We start from the raw sequence: 18,830 nt of genomic DNA on the forward strand, positions 1-18,830 counted from the left end.
GTTGAGCAATATTTCTCAAGCGTACCTAATTTCAGAGAACAAAGTGAGCGACCTTTTTGTTAAAGACGTGACAAGTGTACAATTTAACAACAATTTCCCACATGTGTGGAAAACTATCATATACTAATTTAATAAAGTAATAATTGAACATACAGTCCTATGATTAACCATGTTCTCGTCCATCTTTCCAACTCCCTTTTATTTCATTTTCTTTCCCTAGGTATCTTGAGTATACTCTGGATCCAACGAAAATCCGGAAGCAAGACGCCACCTCCACCATCAATGCAATTGGAAGCAATGTTGTAGGCCAGGACCTGGCCTGGACTTTCATCAGAGAAAACTGGAAAAAAATCTTTTCTGAGTAAGTTCCTCTTCGGGGTCAGAAGCGATTACAATAGAGGGAGAAGAAATGACAGCTACGCTGGGAACCTTATTGAAAGAAGCAGCCGGCCACTGTTGACCTACACGCCCTCTTAAAATAATGTGCAATGTTTCATTTTACCAACTGATGCAACAAACATTGTCAGCACCAATAGGTCTTGCTGTTTTCAAAGAAGCAGTGGCATTCGGCAGTACGCAGAGCTTTGACACATAAGGCAGCAGAGAGCTGTGAGTGGCAGACAGGACGACACAGAGCCGTAACAGCATAGGGCTGTGTCAATTGGGACGGCCCAGAGCTGTGTCAAACAGCAGCACACAGAGTTTTGTCTGATAGGGCAGGCCATAGCTGTGACAAACAGAAGCACACAAGCGCACTGCTGCGACAGGGCAACAGAGGAAGGGTGTACCACAGACTAGCAGGGACATTGTTAAAGGGATAGATTCTATGTTACGCAGGAAACAAAAATGAGGCGAAAGGGTATATATTGCATTGTTCGCACCAGTGCAAACATTTTGGTAATCTGGTCTGTGTACAGTGCCTGCCTGCTTGCCAACTTGCAGCTGCTTCAGAGTGCGTTGCAATAATGAGACCATTTTTGGGGATATTCTCAATGAAGTGGCGGTGAGAGGTGTTAGCCTCCTTGGCTTAACGCCTCTCTCCGCCACTTCGTAAACACAGAAATTCAGAATATACTGTTTTACTCAAACTACTGGAAATGTCTCTTTTCATTCGTGTCTATGTATACATGCTCTCATGGCTTGGTAAATAAAGCATGTGTACAATCATTGAAACGGATTGCACTCGCCTAGATTTTCACCTGCAGGCGAATAGGAAGAAAACTGGCTTGTATCAAATGAGTCTCCCCAAAAAATGAGTCACAGGATGTTGGGTTCCACTGAACCTCGAAAAATAAAGAGAACAGTGGGGCAGATTTACAAGCCCCTTGGGCCACTTTTGCGACACTTTTAATATGGGAAAAAGTGACGCACCGGCGGCGCAAGGGGCTTATAAATAAGCCCCAGTATGTTTATCGGCTGCCTGTACCGTGTACGTTTAGTATTCTGCTAATGCTTTTCTTCATAACCACGGTGACCGATTTCCGGAGAGTACGGTTTATAATTTAGTTTGGAATCGATTTTATTCGTTTATGTCTCTGGTAATAATGATACGAGCTCATCAAAGGTCACAGCTTTAAATGTTTTTGATCATTCAGATTGGATTGTGAAGCTATCTACTTATCACATGCATATAGAATACATTTTGCACATTTTATGTCTTATATAAAAGAATGAACAAAGAAAGAACAGTACATAACGAATTTGAGGCTATTCAAGACTGATACGTCCCTCTCTTTTTCTAGTTATGGCGGAGGTTCCTTCTCCTTCTCTGGCTTGATTAACAGTATCACAAGAAGATTTTCTTCTCAAGAAGAGCTTGTGGAGGTAAGCAATTAGCATATCAACCCTGTTAATAACTAGCCAGATGACTCAGTGAGTTAAACACTGTAACAGTATTTGCTTGTATGTCGAAATACCAAGGAGGAAACAAGCATTGGCATAGCCAATAGGTCTCGCCTTTGGGACCTTATAAGTGTTTAGCCATGCAACAGTTGCATAACTAAATACTTATAAGGTCCCAAAAGCGAGACCTATTGGCTATGCAAAGCGGCCCTGCGGCCGCGAAAGTGAAAGTAATCGCGGTAAATCGCGGCGCGAAAGTGGAAGTTATTGCGGTAAATCGCGGCCCGCGCGCCCGCGCACATGCACTGTAGCTCTAGGCTGGCCTGGTAGCACTTTTTGGAGCCCTCTCAATAAGTCTCGCCAGACCAGCGCATGCGCTGGGTCAGGCGAGCCCTAATAAAAACCCAGCACTCACTGTAGTAAGAGCTAGAGTTTGGATTTGTCAACGGTAGAGTTGAACATGTCATCAAGACTTTGCTCCTCTACTGTGTGGCCTGAACACACACTATTTGCCTGGCGTGAATACATTTTAGCTTTCTGGCACCTCCTAGGTCAGGTCTTGGAAGAAGGAGACAATCGACCCCAATCAGCGGCGGCTCAGTTACATCAATAACAAAGCATGAACAAATCATACCGAAGGCAGTGGGGGCTGTCTCGAATGGAGGTGGTGGGAAGGCGGGGGAATGGATAATAAAAATAAAATGAACTTGCCTTTGCAACCCTCTCCTCCGTTGACTTCATCTGGACTGGCAACACTGGAAGCAACCAATCACGACACTGCATGAGCATCATCATGATTTGTCTGAACGTCCCGTTTGGCAACTCAGGCAGTGCCTGGGAGCCTTGGCATGTTCTCCGTCAGGCTGTGCAACACAGCCAGGTGGAGAACATGCTAATTGCGTATGAATGTTTGGCCAGCCCAAGATGACCGGCCAAAGAGTCATGCACACTTAGAAAGTGCAAACCACTCCTCACTCTGCTCTGGCGAGCTCAACCTGACCCCGACCAAGCTCCAGTCCCGCAAAGAAAAACAAAATGATAATGTCTTGTTATTATCATTTTATTTCTATTGTTTCACTGCTCTAATAGGAGTGGGGCGAAGACCCTCCGCCTTAACGGAGGAGCTGCCACTGACTGAAGGCAGGATATGGATTTAACATGGCAATGACAGACAAGCCACTACAGGGCGTGTTAAGACAAGAAACATGTTGGTAAAAAGGGCTATCGGTTCAATCAGAGCTGTAAAAATACCAATGATATATCACAGCATTATCTTCTTTGATACTAGAATTATAGAGCTTGATGTCAAAACAGAGAATAACATTTGATACAGGTGCCACCGGAGCAGATTTCCACACATTTTCCCCTTTTCTTATGTCCTATACACTAGGCTGGGTCACTAGAATTATTTGACTCGGATGTGTTTTCTGCATAATTATGGAGTTGCAGCACTTGCCACATAAACAATCACGATCTGCATTATTTTTAGATTTTAACAAAAATAATTTTTTCTCGCTCAAACAGATTAAAATTTACAAAAAATACTTCCACGGGCGTCGTCATGCAGTGGAAGGCCCTTTACAAGAAGGAACAGGTCACTTTTCAATTAATGGCTGCTGTATTTATATGCTAAACTGATACTAATGAGGTGAAACCTCTGCCCAGATTGAGTTAACATGCGTAAAAATGACAGTATAAGGAACTATTTCTTTCACAAAAGCACTGTATTATGCCGCACAGTTTGTCTTTTCTGGCTTCTTAAGTTATTTTAAATCTGCTGCAAAATGTGGTCGCCTCCTGAAGCAAAATTCCGGTGGCACGGCCTATGCACTATGTTCAGTGTAGAAAACATTAACACAATAGGCTCGTATCGCATTTCTTTAAATTGCCTTGCCCTTTACGGGAGTGAAATCTGAGACAAGAGCCCTTTGAAACATCTGCAGTGTGGGATTTGGGTTCCGACACAAATCCGCGGAAGCCTTCGCAAAAAAAACAAAAAACTACTGCTGCGGGAACATTTGGGCACGGAACCATGTTTTTCAATTTTTTTTATTCTTACAAATGCAGTGATCTCCCCGACCAAAACATGCAAGCATTCATCAGTTTAGCAACCGACACGCGTATGTTAAGATGGTTCCACATTCCTCATGCGAGCCGCAGAAATTAATACAGTCGTGCCATTTCGGAGCAGTACAATGATGCACTCTGAGGCTGTCATGAGCCGTCACCGATTTCGATGGCAAATCTGCATGACAGCATGCGAGGGGGAGCGAGGTGCCGGGGAATAAGGCCGTGTTGTTATTATCACCCCGGTGCCATTTTCAAACGCAGCGAGAGGGTGAAGGGCAGCGACCTTCCCGCGCCGACGGAAGCGCCTCAAGTGACGTCTGCTATGCTGTGACTGACGGTCAGCAGAAACGGCCCACAGCGCCGAGGACTGCAGCACAACCAAAAAAATCAAACATCAAAGCTGCGAAAGTGAAAGTAATCGAGCAGAGCATCAAAGGGCTGGGTGAGAAGGGAGGGGGGAATGCAAGGGTCAAAGCGGCTAAAGTGAAAGAAAGCTATAGAGAAGGGAGGGGGGAGTGGGAGCAGCTGTGCACGTGCATTTGATCGTGCACTCAAGGTTTAGGCCAGCCAAAAGACTGTGGGTAGCACTTTGAAAATCCCACATACAAAATGTCTCTTCGAGCCTTTGGCTCAGCGAGACCTAAAAATGATTGCAACCCAAAAATTGACTACCAAATATTTTGAGGCCAAGTACAGCTCTACTATATATATATATATATATATATATATATATCTTATTCCAACCAACAGTAAAGTCAGCTACTTCCAAGGGATTAAAACATATGGCCTAATGTTTTTCGGACACAGCAGTCCTTGCTCACAGGCCAATCGAAAAGGGCAGCAGCATCATCATTGCAGCTACCTGCCTACTATTTAAATACAGTATGTATGTATGTTCTTATATAGCGCTCGACTTACCCTTGGGCATCTCGGCACTTGCATTGGGAACCCGTCCTGGTTTTTCCCTGTGAGATAACCCGTACTGGGCATCCCCAAGGTGAAAGCCAGGCATCCCGCCGCAGGGGGGGGGCTGTTGTGGAGATTAAGCAAGCTTGTTGCCCAGAGCTGCATAGTGTGAACTCGTGCTTAGAGTGGGCACCGAAGCGAGAATTATCGAGTCCGTGGACAATTAGGCTCCGGACCCTGCCACGTCGGGAATCGAACCCTGGTCCCGGGTCTGACCTCTGCTTCAGGGTATGCCTCCTCTAACCAGTGAGCTACACTTCTCCACAAGTCCCACCTTCCTGGGCCTCCAGTGAGTTCACCAAATGCATCATGGTACAGGTAGTTCTGCCCAAATATAATTTACCCCAGTGGGCCTGCCCTCACTTTCAATATATGCAGTTTTTACCCAGTACCCTCAAGTGGGAAAATCGGACACAGCTACAGGCAAAAGGGCTGAACTGAATTACACAAAATTTGGCAGAAAGCTAGATATTGTTCCAGAAAGCATACTTTTTGGCATTTGGTGTAAATCCATTGATTTATTTTTGAGGAATTAAGGTTAAAACATATCCATATATATCATGCCGCAGAGGATTCACCGATCCAACAGATCAAAAAATTCGATCTGATTGGTTGCAGCCATTTTAGGATTCGAGGACTCAGTCCCCTGTCTTCTATTAAAAATAAAAAAAACACATATAGGGGGTAGGGTAGGGATTTATGTTTTTTATTGAAACCACAAATCCACAGAGTTTTGCAGTGCAGGGAAAAAAAGTGGCTTCCTATGTTTTTGAAAATGAGCCCCCCGGGGAGTGCCAGGTCCCTTGAGGGTGGCTTTTTATGTATTGGCCCCTCCCCATGCCTCATTGGGGCCCCAAGGACCCCATCTTGAAAGCCAATACTGTTAATTATGGGAGGAGGCTTGGGACCCCCCTCCCCTAGCCTCATTCAGGCCCCACTGACCACACCCTTTGAGCCGGTATTTACATTTTTGGCCAGAAAGGTATGGACTCCCTCCCTGACCACTTGATCAGCCCCAGGGCCCCATCCTGCAGACTATATGGATATGCAATGTCCTGAGGATACTGAAATTTCCTGGCCTGTGTCTGCCCGCTCTGGGGCAAAGTAAGTGTCCTGCCAGCACCACAATGGAAGTTGACTAGGGAGGTTGAATGGCTGCTGGAGCATTGGGCGGTCCCCTTGGTCCCCGACAATTACCTACATTGGGGGTGCCTTGGGTGAGCTGGCTCCTGCTACGATGCTGGTTGGGGAGGCGGCAAGGGCTAGGGGCTCGGGGACTCCCTTGCAGCCCCCAACTTTCAGAAATGTGGGTGGCCCAGGTGGGCACTGGGGCACCCACTTTAAAAATAAAGCTGCTGGTTCCTGCCTGCACCAGGTAAGGGTTCCTGCTGGGGCTCTAGCAGGGGCTGCAGGTGCTGCAGGGGCTGCAGAGGCTCCCTCTGCGGCCCCCAACTATTAGAAAAAAATATATAAAGATTTTTTTTATTGAAAAAAGAGCAATAAATGAGCAGCTGGAGACGTTCTTTTATTATTCACAGATCCAGAAGGGTGTGCCCAATAGTGCCCTGGGAGGGCTTTTTAGTAATATTTTCAAGATCCTGGTGGTTCTGCTAGAAGGACTAGGAGCACCACCAAGACTTTTTAATTAATGTTCTGGAGGCTGCAGGGAAATGCCTGGTTGAACGTGCCTTAATCTTTGTGTGAATCTAGGTTTCAGGTCAAGTAGTCTTTCTGTAATATCTTCATGTGACACCTTCAAGACTGGCAAAAACCTCGAATTGCACAACGAGGACCCACATTTGGATGGCTTTTGGTCGTAGTACCATAAGAATGTAAAAATTAGGAACAAAAAGAGAGAAATAAAAAAAACATTATTATGTTAAACTCTTTCATTTTTCCCCAACAAAGGCAATTTCTTACCATTCCTCTAACTTATTTTATGATTGCCCAATAGTTAGAAAAGGTTTTTTTTAGTTGGCACAGGTAGGTACCTTTGTCCAAGTAGGGACCCTTGCTTCTAATCAGGGTGAGGGGAATACACTCCTAAAATACCCCTGCTCACCCCTTGGTAGCTTGGCACAAGCAGACAGGCTTATCTCAGAGGCAGTGTGTAAAGCATTTGCGATCACTTTGGGCATATTTATGATCCCCTTTGCGTCACTCTTGCACCACACAACGTGTTGCAAGAGCGACGCAAATGGGAAGTGAGATTTATGATGCCATGCAAGGCTGCACCTAGTGCTATTGCAATCTGCTTCCCTCTCCTAGATTTCAGAGAGTAGGTGAGCGGGTTTGGTACCCCCAGTAGAACATATGCAGGAAGCCGGGGAAACTCCATGTCAAGGTGCATGTCAACATCATCGAGTATTTGCATCCAGTAAGTCTGTAAATGTTCGCTTTCCCACAAAAGGTGAACAAATGTGCCCCTCTTCCCACGTCCCCTCCAACAGTCAGGACTCTGTGTAGTGTCAGCGTGCTGGAGTCTCTTCGGGGTATAGTACCAATTGTATACAACCTTGGTGAATGTTTCAGTAAGGCCTACGTGCCTCGCTGTGTGACGTGCCCTATAACATGCTCCCTCCCACTCTTTGGGACTAAGACTATGGCCAAGTTCCCTCTCCCAGCACGTTTGGCCCGCGTGATAGATGTGGGTATAAGGAGACAAGAGCATGTTATACAGATCAGAAGTCAACTTCTTGTCCGAAGCCCGTGTGATGAGCCATCGTTCGTAGGGAGTGAGGAGCCTAGTCGCCGGTTATAAGGATGCATGGCCCAGTGTCGCACCTGCAGGTAGTGCAGCCGTTCGGATTCTGGGAGGCCATAGTCAGCCCTGAGCTGCGAGAAAGGAATAATATCCCCTTCATCAAATAAGAGGCCCAAGGCTCGGCACCCGGCCTCTCTCCACAACGAAAAGGATAGAGAGCCCATCCCAGGGCTAAAGTCTGTGTTATCGAAGGGAGATATTAGCGGGGAGGGGAAGGTCAAGAGTTAGAGTAGATGGGTACCCCATCACAAACATGGTGGATATCCTGGATATTCATCATGTTTGTGATGGATTAATCTGCCCGCCAAACTCTCAATCAAGCCCCAGGTCCTGCTGGCAGGCTAATACTTTACAATGCACAGTACCCAGAAATTCTTGTGGTTGAGTGACACTTTATAAAAACGTGAACTAAAATAAAGTAAATGTTCAATAAAAACACTGAACTAAGTAAAAAAGCTAAATTGAAACTAATGCGAAAACTGCATAATCAGTTCTTCTACTCCTCTTTTTGAATTGCAGCTGGAGAAGTTCAAGAAGGACAACGAGGACATCGGCTTTGGTTCTGGCACCCGGGCCTTGGAGCAGGCCCTGGAGAAGACCAAGGCAAACATAAAATGGGTGAATGAGAACAGGGAGTCTGTGCGGCAGTGGTTTGAGCGGGAAGCCATCACACCCTAATAAAACTCAGAAATATCCTTCAATTTCCAAAGATGCTTTGAAGGGCAGAAGAAGTCTGGCCGCTCATCGACAAATGTCATTGTCTTTTACAAAAATTACTGTGCTCACTGCGACTGAGTTTATCGAAACTGATTAATGACAGACCAAGAACGAAGTCATTTACTCTCCACTTCGTACACTTTTGGATGACCATGTTTCCATATGGAATCCTGGTGTCCATTAAGTCATCTTCTTTAAGCACTGATAAGTACTTGGCTAATGCAAATTCTAATGATAGTGCATATTTTAGTAAAAGCTGAAAGGCTGTTGGAATAAGGTCTATTTCTGTCACCTTCAATTTCTATCGTGCCCTGATAAATACCCTAGCCATTACTACCGTATTGTTACCAAAAAATGGCTAACATGGACACTTTGGGCATATTTATGATCCCCTTTGCGTCACTCTTGCACCACACAACGTGTTGCAAGAGCGACGCAAATGGAAAGTGAGATTTATGATGCCATGCAAGGCCACCTTGTGTGGCCCTGGTGGCTTCATAAATCTCGAGTAATGTAACACAGCGCAAATCGCATTACTCCATGGGTGTTGCGTGCGTGTTCCCTTGCAACATTCATTGATTTTGATGGACTCCTAGATTCACAAAAACAGGTAAACCTGGAAATGTGGCAAAAAGATATGCCTACCCAGTAGAGGCATAACGAGGAGAATTATCTTAATTTCCTCTTGTTTTTTCCTCTTTCTATGTGTGCTGCATTCTGCGGCCCACATAAAAAGAGGAGAAAGCCTCTCAGGATTAATTTTATGCAGGAAAATGCCCCTACGAGCAGAAAAACAATCCTGTCTACAGCACAGGCATGGTGCAAGGGTGCCTGCATTGGCGCTAGGCTGCCACAATGGCACCAGCACAAGAGAAAAGGGCAGGAATGAGCTGTATTTGAAAAATGTGGCACATTCCTGCCCTTTCCCTGTGACGCAGCAGTGCAGCAAGGAGACATGCTGCACTAGCCTTGCCACAAAAGTAATAAACATGCCCCTTGGTCACCAAGACTGTTTGCGCCTGATACTGGTATCGACAGTGAGCATGAGAGCCATAGGTTTTAACCTAGATACGTGCATAAGATGCTACTAATAAGGCCATAAAATTATAAACAAATAATTAAATGTATCAACTTAAATATCTTATGGAACCTTCATGTGCAGTGATTGCGAACTTAAACTTCTCCCGCGCAGCGGACGCGCACAGTAATTGAAGGGTGAGATCCTGAAAGTAAAGCGGAGGCTTGCTGCTGTCTAATTGCTGCGCTCTGGCGATTTAAAAAAAAAAAAAAGAATCTCTGTCCTTTGTTTTTTAATACAACCTCATACTTCACTCGGCATTTTATTTGCACTTTGTGGTAATTCGCGCTCTCACCTCGGCCCACCGCAGGGCTTCTACCCTGATTGTTGTGGAGGGTGTGGGCGTGTGCACGCTTTCCTTGATTACTATCAGCTGCTCAGGGTTGGGGGAGGCGGCGCTCTGACGGTCACGTGACCTAGAGCTCCACTCTACTTAAATCCAATGCCACTTCTCCCGCGCAGCGGGCGCGCCGCTGGCGCGCCAAAGGCAAGCCCATCTGCGCCTGTCCGCGCCCAAATTGGGCCAGGGGCCACGACCCCTGGTCAAAAGTGCATAAATCGGCTGAATCTCTCTTCTAAACAACTCCTAGTTTTTCGCCCCCCAGTTAACCCAAAATGCACCCGGTTCACTGCTGACAGCCTAGCTGTGAAGATCTGTCCCTGCTGCAACTTTGCCCCTGTCACTTCACAGTCCCTCCGCCTCACCTCTCCTGGTACTTAATCCTACCCTCACTCGTCAGTCCGACCCATCAAAGATTTTATGTTCCTCAGTCTAAATTGCCGATCAATCCCTGAGCATAAAATGGAGATCCTTGACCTTCTTCTAGACTAACAACCTGACGCTTTGTTCCCTACAGAGACCTGGCTCCATGAGAGTGCCGGCCCTGATGTGGCAGCAGCACTACCTCCCAATTATGCCATCGTCAGGAAGGACAAAAAGTGGGGGGAGGATAGCCATCATCTTTAAAAATCTTTTTCAATGCAAATTTTATCCGTTAGACTTTCCCAACTGTGAAGCCGCCCTATTTAAAATATCCCTCAACCCCAATTTCACACTTTCTGGTGTTTTAGTTTACCGCCCACCAACTAGGCCTCATCCTTTCCCAACCTCATAACCCCTTTCCTTTTAAATTTCAAGAATTTCTCAGTCCTAGGGGACCTAAACCTACATCTTGACGATCCCCTTAATTCTACCTGCAGCAACTTCATTTCTGACCTCGCAGCTATGAATATTAACCTACTAAATACAGGCCCCACTCATAGTGCTGGCCACCTGCACATCTTTTCGAGCCTTCCTCACATCCCCTGTGCCCCGGCAACACCCATATGCTGGTCAGATCACTTTATATCCAAATTCTGCCTAACGCCTCTTTCCTCCCCTACCCCTTTTTTCCCTTCCCTCAAGGTCCCCAAAAGAGACTGGAAACAACTGAATATAGGTGTCCTCAACAAGCTCTTTTGTGCCAACCCACTCACATCCGATTCTACGGTTGACGTAAGTTCAGGAAACATATACGATTGGCTTTTAGATGCTCTTGACTCTTGCCTCCCCCTCAAAAATAAAAAAATAAATAACCACCGACCTCCAGCCCCTTGGTTTAACGAAGCTCTAAAGGCTGAGAAATCTAAATGTAAAGCCTTGGAACGGAGATGGAGAAGAGACTACTCACCTGATTCCAAAGTTGTCTACAAAAAAGCATTAAAATTATACCACAACAACTGTAACTCCGCTACGGCTAGCTTTGTCTCCAAAACCATCTCGGATGCCACTAACTATTCAAGAACACTTTTTGGCCTAGTTAAAGAGCTTTCCGGCTCTGAGATCCTAGCAAAACCTCTGCCTTTAACTAAACGTCAATGTGACGATCTTGCCCAATTTTTCACGCAAAAAATAGAGAACATTTATTTTGAAATTGCTAACACACATGTAAGCAAAACCCCACAGTCTCAATCCATCATCTTACCCCAGACCTTACCCTTACCCTTACCACACCTCACTGTCCCTCCCCAAACGGTTCCACAGCTAGTCTCTTGGCCCCCTCTTGACCTAGACTCCTTGATAATCATCCTTGGAAAGGTCAAATCCGGTTCCCCAGAGGATCCCCTGCCAATCTCCACACTAAAACCGCTGGACCTCTCTCATCTGTCCGTCATCCTGAATGCTCTAAATTCTTCCCTGCTCGAATCCACAGTCCCTGGGCATTGGAAACACGCCATGGTAACCCCTCTCCTGAAAAAGCCCTCTGCCGACCCTAGTGTCCTCTCTAATTATAGGCCCATCTCACTCCTGCCTGCCTTCTCCAAAATTCTTGAGAGACACATTCACTCCCATCTCTCTCAGTTTGTCAAAACTCACAAAATCCTCCACCCCTCTCAATCCGGCTTTCGAACCGTATTCTCCACGGAAACCACACTGTTGGGGGTCACAGAGAAGTTGTGCCATCATCTCGACACTGGGGACACAGTCGCACTGATACTGTTAGAGCTTAGTGCGGCATTCAACACTATCTCCCATTCAGTCCTAATCAACACACTGAAGTCTGTGGCTCATGGTTGGACTGGATTACTTCTTTTTTAACCGACCGCACTTTCCAGATCTTCTCTGTCACAGACACTTCCAACATTTACCCATCACCCTATGGTGTGCCCCAGGGCTCCATCCTTAGTCCTCTTCTTTTCAATGTATATGTCAGGCCTCTAGCAGACATAGCAGAACAAGCAGGCCTAACTCTTTTTACGTATGCAGACGATTCCCAGATCATCTTTTTCCTCTCCAGTACTGACCCCGGCTCGACATCCCTTCTTCAGACAGGCCTAGGGAAAATTGCTACATGGATGAACCGCAATCACCTGAAATTAAATGGTGATAAGACAGAAGTCCTCATCCTAGGCAAAAATAAAGATCTGTGGGGCCCACTACATTGGCCTGCTGAGATGGACGCCCTCCCCAAACCCTCCAGTCATGTCCGTAATTTGGGGATAACTATCGATGACTCTCTAACCATGCACCATCAGGCAGTAAAGGTCACAGCTATCTGCTTTACCATCTTGTAATGGCTCAGGAAGATCATCTGGATGCTCCCAGATGACACCCAGAAAACAGTGGTCCATGCCCTCATCACCTCTCGGCTGGACTATGGAAACATCCTTTACCTTGGCTCAAACAAAGCAGTGACTCGAAGACTGCAGTTAGTACAGAACACTGCAGCAAGATTACTTTGCAAGGTTCCCAAAGCCCCCCTGATATCTGGCTACCTCCGTAACCTACACTGGCTCAGGGTGGAGACCCACATTAAATTTAAAACCCTGAGCTATATGTTCAAGATCAAAACGGGAGCGGCACCACAGTATCTTAACTCTCTTGTCCGTCCCTATGCCCCCACTCGCCATCTACGATCTACCACTCTCGGATATTTCACAGTACCTAGGTTCAAACTATCCAGGATGGGGGGAAGATCTTTCACTTACCTAGGTCCATCACTGTGGAACACCCTTCCTCTCGCCATACGCAAAGAGACTGTTTACACACGCTTCCGCAGATCACTCAAGACCTGGTTATTTAACCGGTAACTCCTTCTATTACTGCCTTCTATTAGCTACACCTAGTCCGCTTGGTGCCGGGAAACCCTTTTTGGGTAGCTGTTGCGCCCTATAAATTAAAGTAATAAATGAATAAATTAACCAATAAATCAATCAAATCGTGAAAAGGGCACCTGGTTTTTGGCCTCCAAAGAAACAAGTGGGTAATTTCCAAAGGCCATTAACTGCACTGTGGTTGTTGTTAGAGTAGTCTCTTGATAGACCATTACTGCACATTTCTGGCAGTAAGATGGTTCCAGTTCAATAAAGGGTTAGGTCTCTTGCATTCTTGCATCGGTCGATTGACAGTGTCTGTGCATTGTCAGGTCTCAGAAGTCACACGTTTCTTTAGTTCCATATCTATTTAGGGACTGCTTTCACCACTGCTGTTGTGTGCACAACATAAAATATAGCATTGGTTTAAATACCTACCATGAACAGTGTCATGACGAGAAAAGGCCGTCGAGAAAAATCGATTCAGCTGAAAACCAAAGCTGGATTTTGGATAACTTTGATTATGCCTCTCAATTTCTGATTGTATCCTGTTCTCTTCTGGCACTACCGAATTTGACATCTCAGATGTATAATTGATTCCTGTCTGTATATATTTCAATTGTAGAAAATATAACTGTAAATAAAAAAATGTTAATTTGTAATTATTTAAACAATAGGTAAAAGTGAAAGAATGAACACTTTTATTGTATATTTTGTAAACTATAATATGCAGAATTTCAAAATGAAATAAAGGCCTATCGGCGAAGCATAATTAATTTTGTTATGTACATATAGATGAGGGCACATGCACGTGTTTCTCATGCACCGCTTCTGTTTATCCCTCTGGGCCATGAGACCCTCTGAGGGGCTTATACGACCCCCAACATTTGTTGCAGTAAGGCATGTGATAACGCTGCAGCTTCAGGCAAGTGGGCTATTTATATAATTTTAATCATATGCATTTATTCAATTCTCTATTTTTTCATGGTGGTGTACGAGGCACTAATGCTGTCACTTTAAACATTGCAGTACATTTTAGTGAGCACTTTCAAGTACCTAATGAGTAAGCTTTGTACCTTAGTGTTCATGTAAATATTGCTTTCACTTGCCAAAATTCAGTGACCCAAAAGGGATAGGCTTTATTGAGTTTCAGAAAATCAAATTAGCAATGGTATACTTTGTGAAATTAGACTGCCCAACTGCAAACTGCGGACAAGTTATGCAAAAGCAAACCATTAAATAGAGAACTTATTAGAGGAATAAATCCACATAGGAAAGACACAGGGAGACGGAAAGTGTAGAGATACACATATTTAGGAATACTCAACACATGATGGACATATTACGTCATATGTACAGATCATATGGACAAGAAGCACTGCGTGACATTTACTGGCAATGTAACCAACAAAATACTGTGCACAAGTGCTCGTGAAAATTGTGACGGCGCAAGTGACACATGAAGTGGTATATACAGCGGTGAACAAAGGGGCGCAACAGAGAGAACAATGGTACATTAAATGTGGCAAATTTTGGGCATCCAAACAATTAATGTTAGAGGTTTACAAGGAACAATAGATCGAATGCCCGTGGCCAAAAGGGCGCCAAGAATAACGCTGTTGAAGTCGATGGCGTTTCGGCCTGTAGAGATCTAGGCCATCATCAGGACTGGTTACATATACTTGGGGCAGTGCTAAGGGTAAGAAAGAGACATATCTCAGGAAGAAACTCAATTAGAATGGACCAGTAGAAGGAAGAAAGGAAAAGCGTGCAACAACGTGGTTGCGAGTGACTATGAGCGGCGGTTGGCGACCAAGGTACAAGAATCCTGTGTAACCAAGGAAGTGCAGGTGAAAGCGCGTAAGTAATTGTGACCGGGTTGAAGAGAAGGGGAGAAAAGGGGTGAAAGGGGGGAGGGGGGGAAAGGGTAGTGGTGTATCCCGTGGGAAAAGAGGGGAAGTGAGGGATAACCAACGTGTAAGGGGGCAACAGCGGAGAGACCTATGGAAAGAAGAAGACGTTGTGTAAATCAGGAAGACAGCCGGTGTGGTTTGGGTGATGTGCCAGAAAAAGTAAAAGGAGGCCGAGGCGTCTGTGCACGGACGGAACAACAAAGCCGAGTGAATCGGGCAGGGAAACGAAGGAAAGTGGCGCAGCGGAGTAACGATTCATTCCAACGAGTGGGATAGTGTGAATAAGGGGGAGTCTGGGTGAAGTGAAAACCAGGCCGTGACCAGGCGGGAGAAGGGCTGAACTTACTTGAAGACAACCGGAAGGCAGACTCGACCAGTGGGACACGGCCTCGGGGAAGTATAAGAGGTCCGTGAATTGTTTAACTAAGCTGGAGAGATGAGAAGAAGGGGGGGGGAGGAATTAACAAAAACTCATAGAGGGCAGGAAGGAAAGACAGGGGACAGAGGGCGAGACTTACTTAATTGGGGGGAGGAACCCAGTCAATAGGTAATCTAAGGGAAAAAGGGAAAAAAGGTCAAGTTCCTGGTCGAGTGGGAATCGGGTAGTGGAAAAAGGTCGGAGGTGACAGAGGTACTCACGGTTGGAAGGCGAATGAATCAGCCCCAGGGAATCCGTGGCGTGTCAAGGGCCGGCGTGAATCAGGCAGAAATTGAAGTGAGAGAAGCCCGGAGGGGAGGAAATGAACGGCGCGTACAGGTCACGTGAAGGACAGTGAGCGAATCACGAAGGAGGGTGGGTATGGAAACTAGAGCGCGTCCGGAGTGAAGCCGGAAGTGAGTACGGTGACGAGATACAAAGGAGGGTAGTCATGGCAACTAGAACGCGTCCAGAGTGAGCCGAAAGGGAGGACGGCAGTATCTAAAGGAAAGAATAGCGCGATCGAGTCTGGAGGGGGCAGGGTAGCGAATCACAGCAGAAGGTTGGTCAGGACAATTAGCACGCGTCCAGTGCACAAGCGGAAGTGTGACGAGAAAGTGAAAGGAAGGGAGAGAGGGAAAAAAAGGGGCATGGTCCTGCCAGAAATAAAAACAGGAATGGGGACTAAAATGATTAGTGCAATTATAGAAAACAATACCCATCTTATTCATACAATAAATAAAACCACAAACCATCAGAAGGTACAATTTGATAATGCAGACTATTAGCAGAATCACTGCAGCAAGAAATGGAGAGAGAGGGGGGGTATGTGAGAGAAGGAATTAAAAGGGAAGGGAAAAAGAGGAATTGGAAGAGGAATGGACAATTATGGGTGGCAACCCAAGAGAAGACAAAGCTGGTTGAATGTATGAGATAGACAGAGTAAGCAGTAGGCAGCACAGATACAGTTATGCAAGTGTGGAATTCCATTTGTCAAGAGAATTCAGGCCCTGCTCAATGGTATTAAAGCGAGCAATCCAACGGCATTCGCATCTGTTCAGAAGTCTTTGAATATCTCCGCCTCTTATTGGTATGGACGGTTTGTCAATTACCAGCCAGGTGAAGTCGGACTCATTGTGATTTTTATCTTTAAAATGGGAGACCAAGGGTGCTGTTAGGATCCCACATCTGATGCGGCTACGATGCTTTAGAATGCGGTCCTTGACCATCTGGGTAGTTTGTCCGATGTAGAGTTTGTCACAGGGGCACTTTATAAGGTAGATAACGTTTTGAGACCTACAATTGGTAAAGGAATGTAGGTCAAATTTCACCCCATTATGTTCAAAAGTTTTGGTGTTGGTAGTTGAGGAGCATGCTGCGCACCTTTGGCATTTGTAGTGGCCCAACACCGGAGGTAGCTTCCATGAACTCCGAATTGACTCTGACATAGCCGGTGTTTGAGGCCAAGTGATAGCATGTACCAGATGGTCAGCTATGTTCTTTCCTCTGCGATAAGAAAATAGAGGGGGTTCATTGAAGATGGTAAGAGGAGCTAGAATGTTCCAGTGTGATTTGATAATCCTGGATAGTTTATTGCTGGAGGGTGAGAAAGTGGAGACAAATAGGATCCGGCTGTTCGATCTTTTTTCTTTGGGGGTAAGCAAGGTATCACGATGGTCATACCATGCTCGTTTCCGTGCCCTAGTGACCAGTTTTTTGGGGTAGCCACGGGCCACGAGTTTGGAGGTTAATACTTCGGCCTCCCTGAAGAAATCCCTGCGCCATTTGCAATTACGTTGAATCCGTAAGAATTGGCCAAATGGAAGACCATCACGGAGACCGCGTGGATGGTGGCTGGAATAGAGGAGTAAGGTATTACGCTCCGTAGGTTTCCTGTACAGTGATGTTCCAATTTTACCATCTTCAACCCGTAGAGTGAGGTCTAGGAATGGGAGGTTATCTTCCTTTGGATCAACTGTAAACTTAAGATGTTGTTGGCAATTGTGTAGCCAGTCAACGAATTGTGATAGAGAAATCTTGTCACCTGTCCAGATGAGCAAGATGTCATCTATATAGCGACGCCAGAATGTGATGTTATTTCTGAAGGGGTTAAGGTCGGTAAGGATCAGTGTGCTTTCAAGGTGATGGACGTACAGGATGGCAAAATTCGGAGCGAAACATGCGCCCATAGAGACTCCTTTGATCTGTAAATAATAAGTGTCTTTATACAAGAAGTAGTTGTTCTCTAGAGCAATTTCCCGAAGGGCCATCACGAAGTCAGTAGGTATCCTTGTGGGGGAAGGACGAGTGTTGAGGATAGTTCTTATAACTTCGAGCCCTTCTCTGTGGGGTATATTGGTGTAGAGGGATTCAATGTCCATACCCACTATCAAGTTAGTACCCGGTATGAAAGGAGTGTCTTCGATAAGGTTAATCAAATCCATGCTGTCTCGGACAAAAGTGTCAGTCATGGGCACGAATTCTTTGAGGATGCTGTCAACGTATTTGCCAATGGGCTCCAGAATGGAACCGCATCCAGATACTATAGGTCTGCCAGGGGGATTTTGTTGATTTTTATGTATCTTTGGCAAGACATAGAGTACTGGAGTGCGTGGATTACTATTGTTATGAAACAAGGCCTCCTTATCAGAGATGATATTGTCCAATTTGGCCTGGTCAGTAAGGGTAAGTATTTTTGATCTTATACCCGGTAGAGGGTCAGAAGGAAGAGCGCGGTAATGTTCCACGTTGTTAAGTTGACGAAGTATTTCCATGTCATATTTGGTTTTGTCTTGTATGACAATACCTCCCCCTGTGTCGGCGGGCTTAATGATTAAATCCTTGTTCTTACTAAGGTATTGAAGGGCCTGTTTTTCTGACAAGGATAGGTTGTAAGGGACAAATTCATGTTGTCGTTGAATATTCTTCATCTCAAGTAAAATCCTTCTCTCAAAAGTGAGGACTTCGGGGGCATCAATACTGATGGAGGATTGAAGGTAGATGGCAAATGAAAAAGAGAGCGTGTGTTTTGTTCACGTGAGGGTCTCTCCGAGAAGAATTGTTTAAGTCTGATTCTTCTGAAGAATTGTAATAAATTCTCCTGGATCTCAAAGAAATTGCTTCTGTCTGTGGGTACAAACGAAAGTCCTTTGCTGAGGAGGTTGATCTCGTAGGGGGTAAGGTTATGTTGAGAGAGATTGAAAATGGGGAGTGTCGTTGAAGAGTCGGTTGGATTTAGTTCGGTCCCAATTGGTAGAACTTCCTTCTGGTTTGGCGTTCTCCAGAGTATTGATACTGGTGGTTGCCTCTCGAACGTCCCCTGCCCCTCCCTCAGCTTGACTCTAAAAAACCGGCTGGAAGTAAAGGTAGTGGTCTAGGTGGTTGAGTTCTTTGGGGTCGTGAGGTACTAGGACCTTCTCCTGGGCTGGAATCCTCAGCTGATGTATTGGAAGAGTCAGAAAAAGACACTTGTTGGTGATAACGATAGCG

The 18,830-nt window shown here is 45.5% G+C and overlaps 1 protein-coding gene across 1 annotated transcript in view; it reads left to right on the plus strand.

The window, feature by feature from the left end:
* Positions 1-13,782, plus strand: part of LOC146860507 (aminopeptidase Ey-like) — a 188,991-nt gene extending 175,209 nt beyond the window's left edge. Inside the window, exons 18-20 of the mRNA XM_085644419.1 lie at positions 221-361; positions 1,743-1,824; positions 8,162-13,782. Coding sequence (XP_085500545.1) covers positions 221-361; positions 1,743-1,824; positions 8,162-8,320 — 382 coding nt within the window. The 3' untranslated portion in view covers positions 8,321-13,782. The remainder of the gene's footprint in view (positions 1-220; positions 362-1,742; positions 1,825-8,161) is intronic.
* The last annotated feature ends 5,048 nt before the right edge of the window (positions 13,783-18,830 follow it).

This window comes from Triturus cristatus, chromosome 3_1 (assembly GCF_964204655.1).
Source record: "Triturus cristatus chromosome 3_1, aTriCri1.1, whole genome shotgun sequence".
Classification (NCBI taxonomy): Eukaryota; Metazoa; Chordata; class Amphibia; order Caudata; family Salamandridae; genus Triturus; species Triturus cristatus.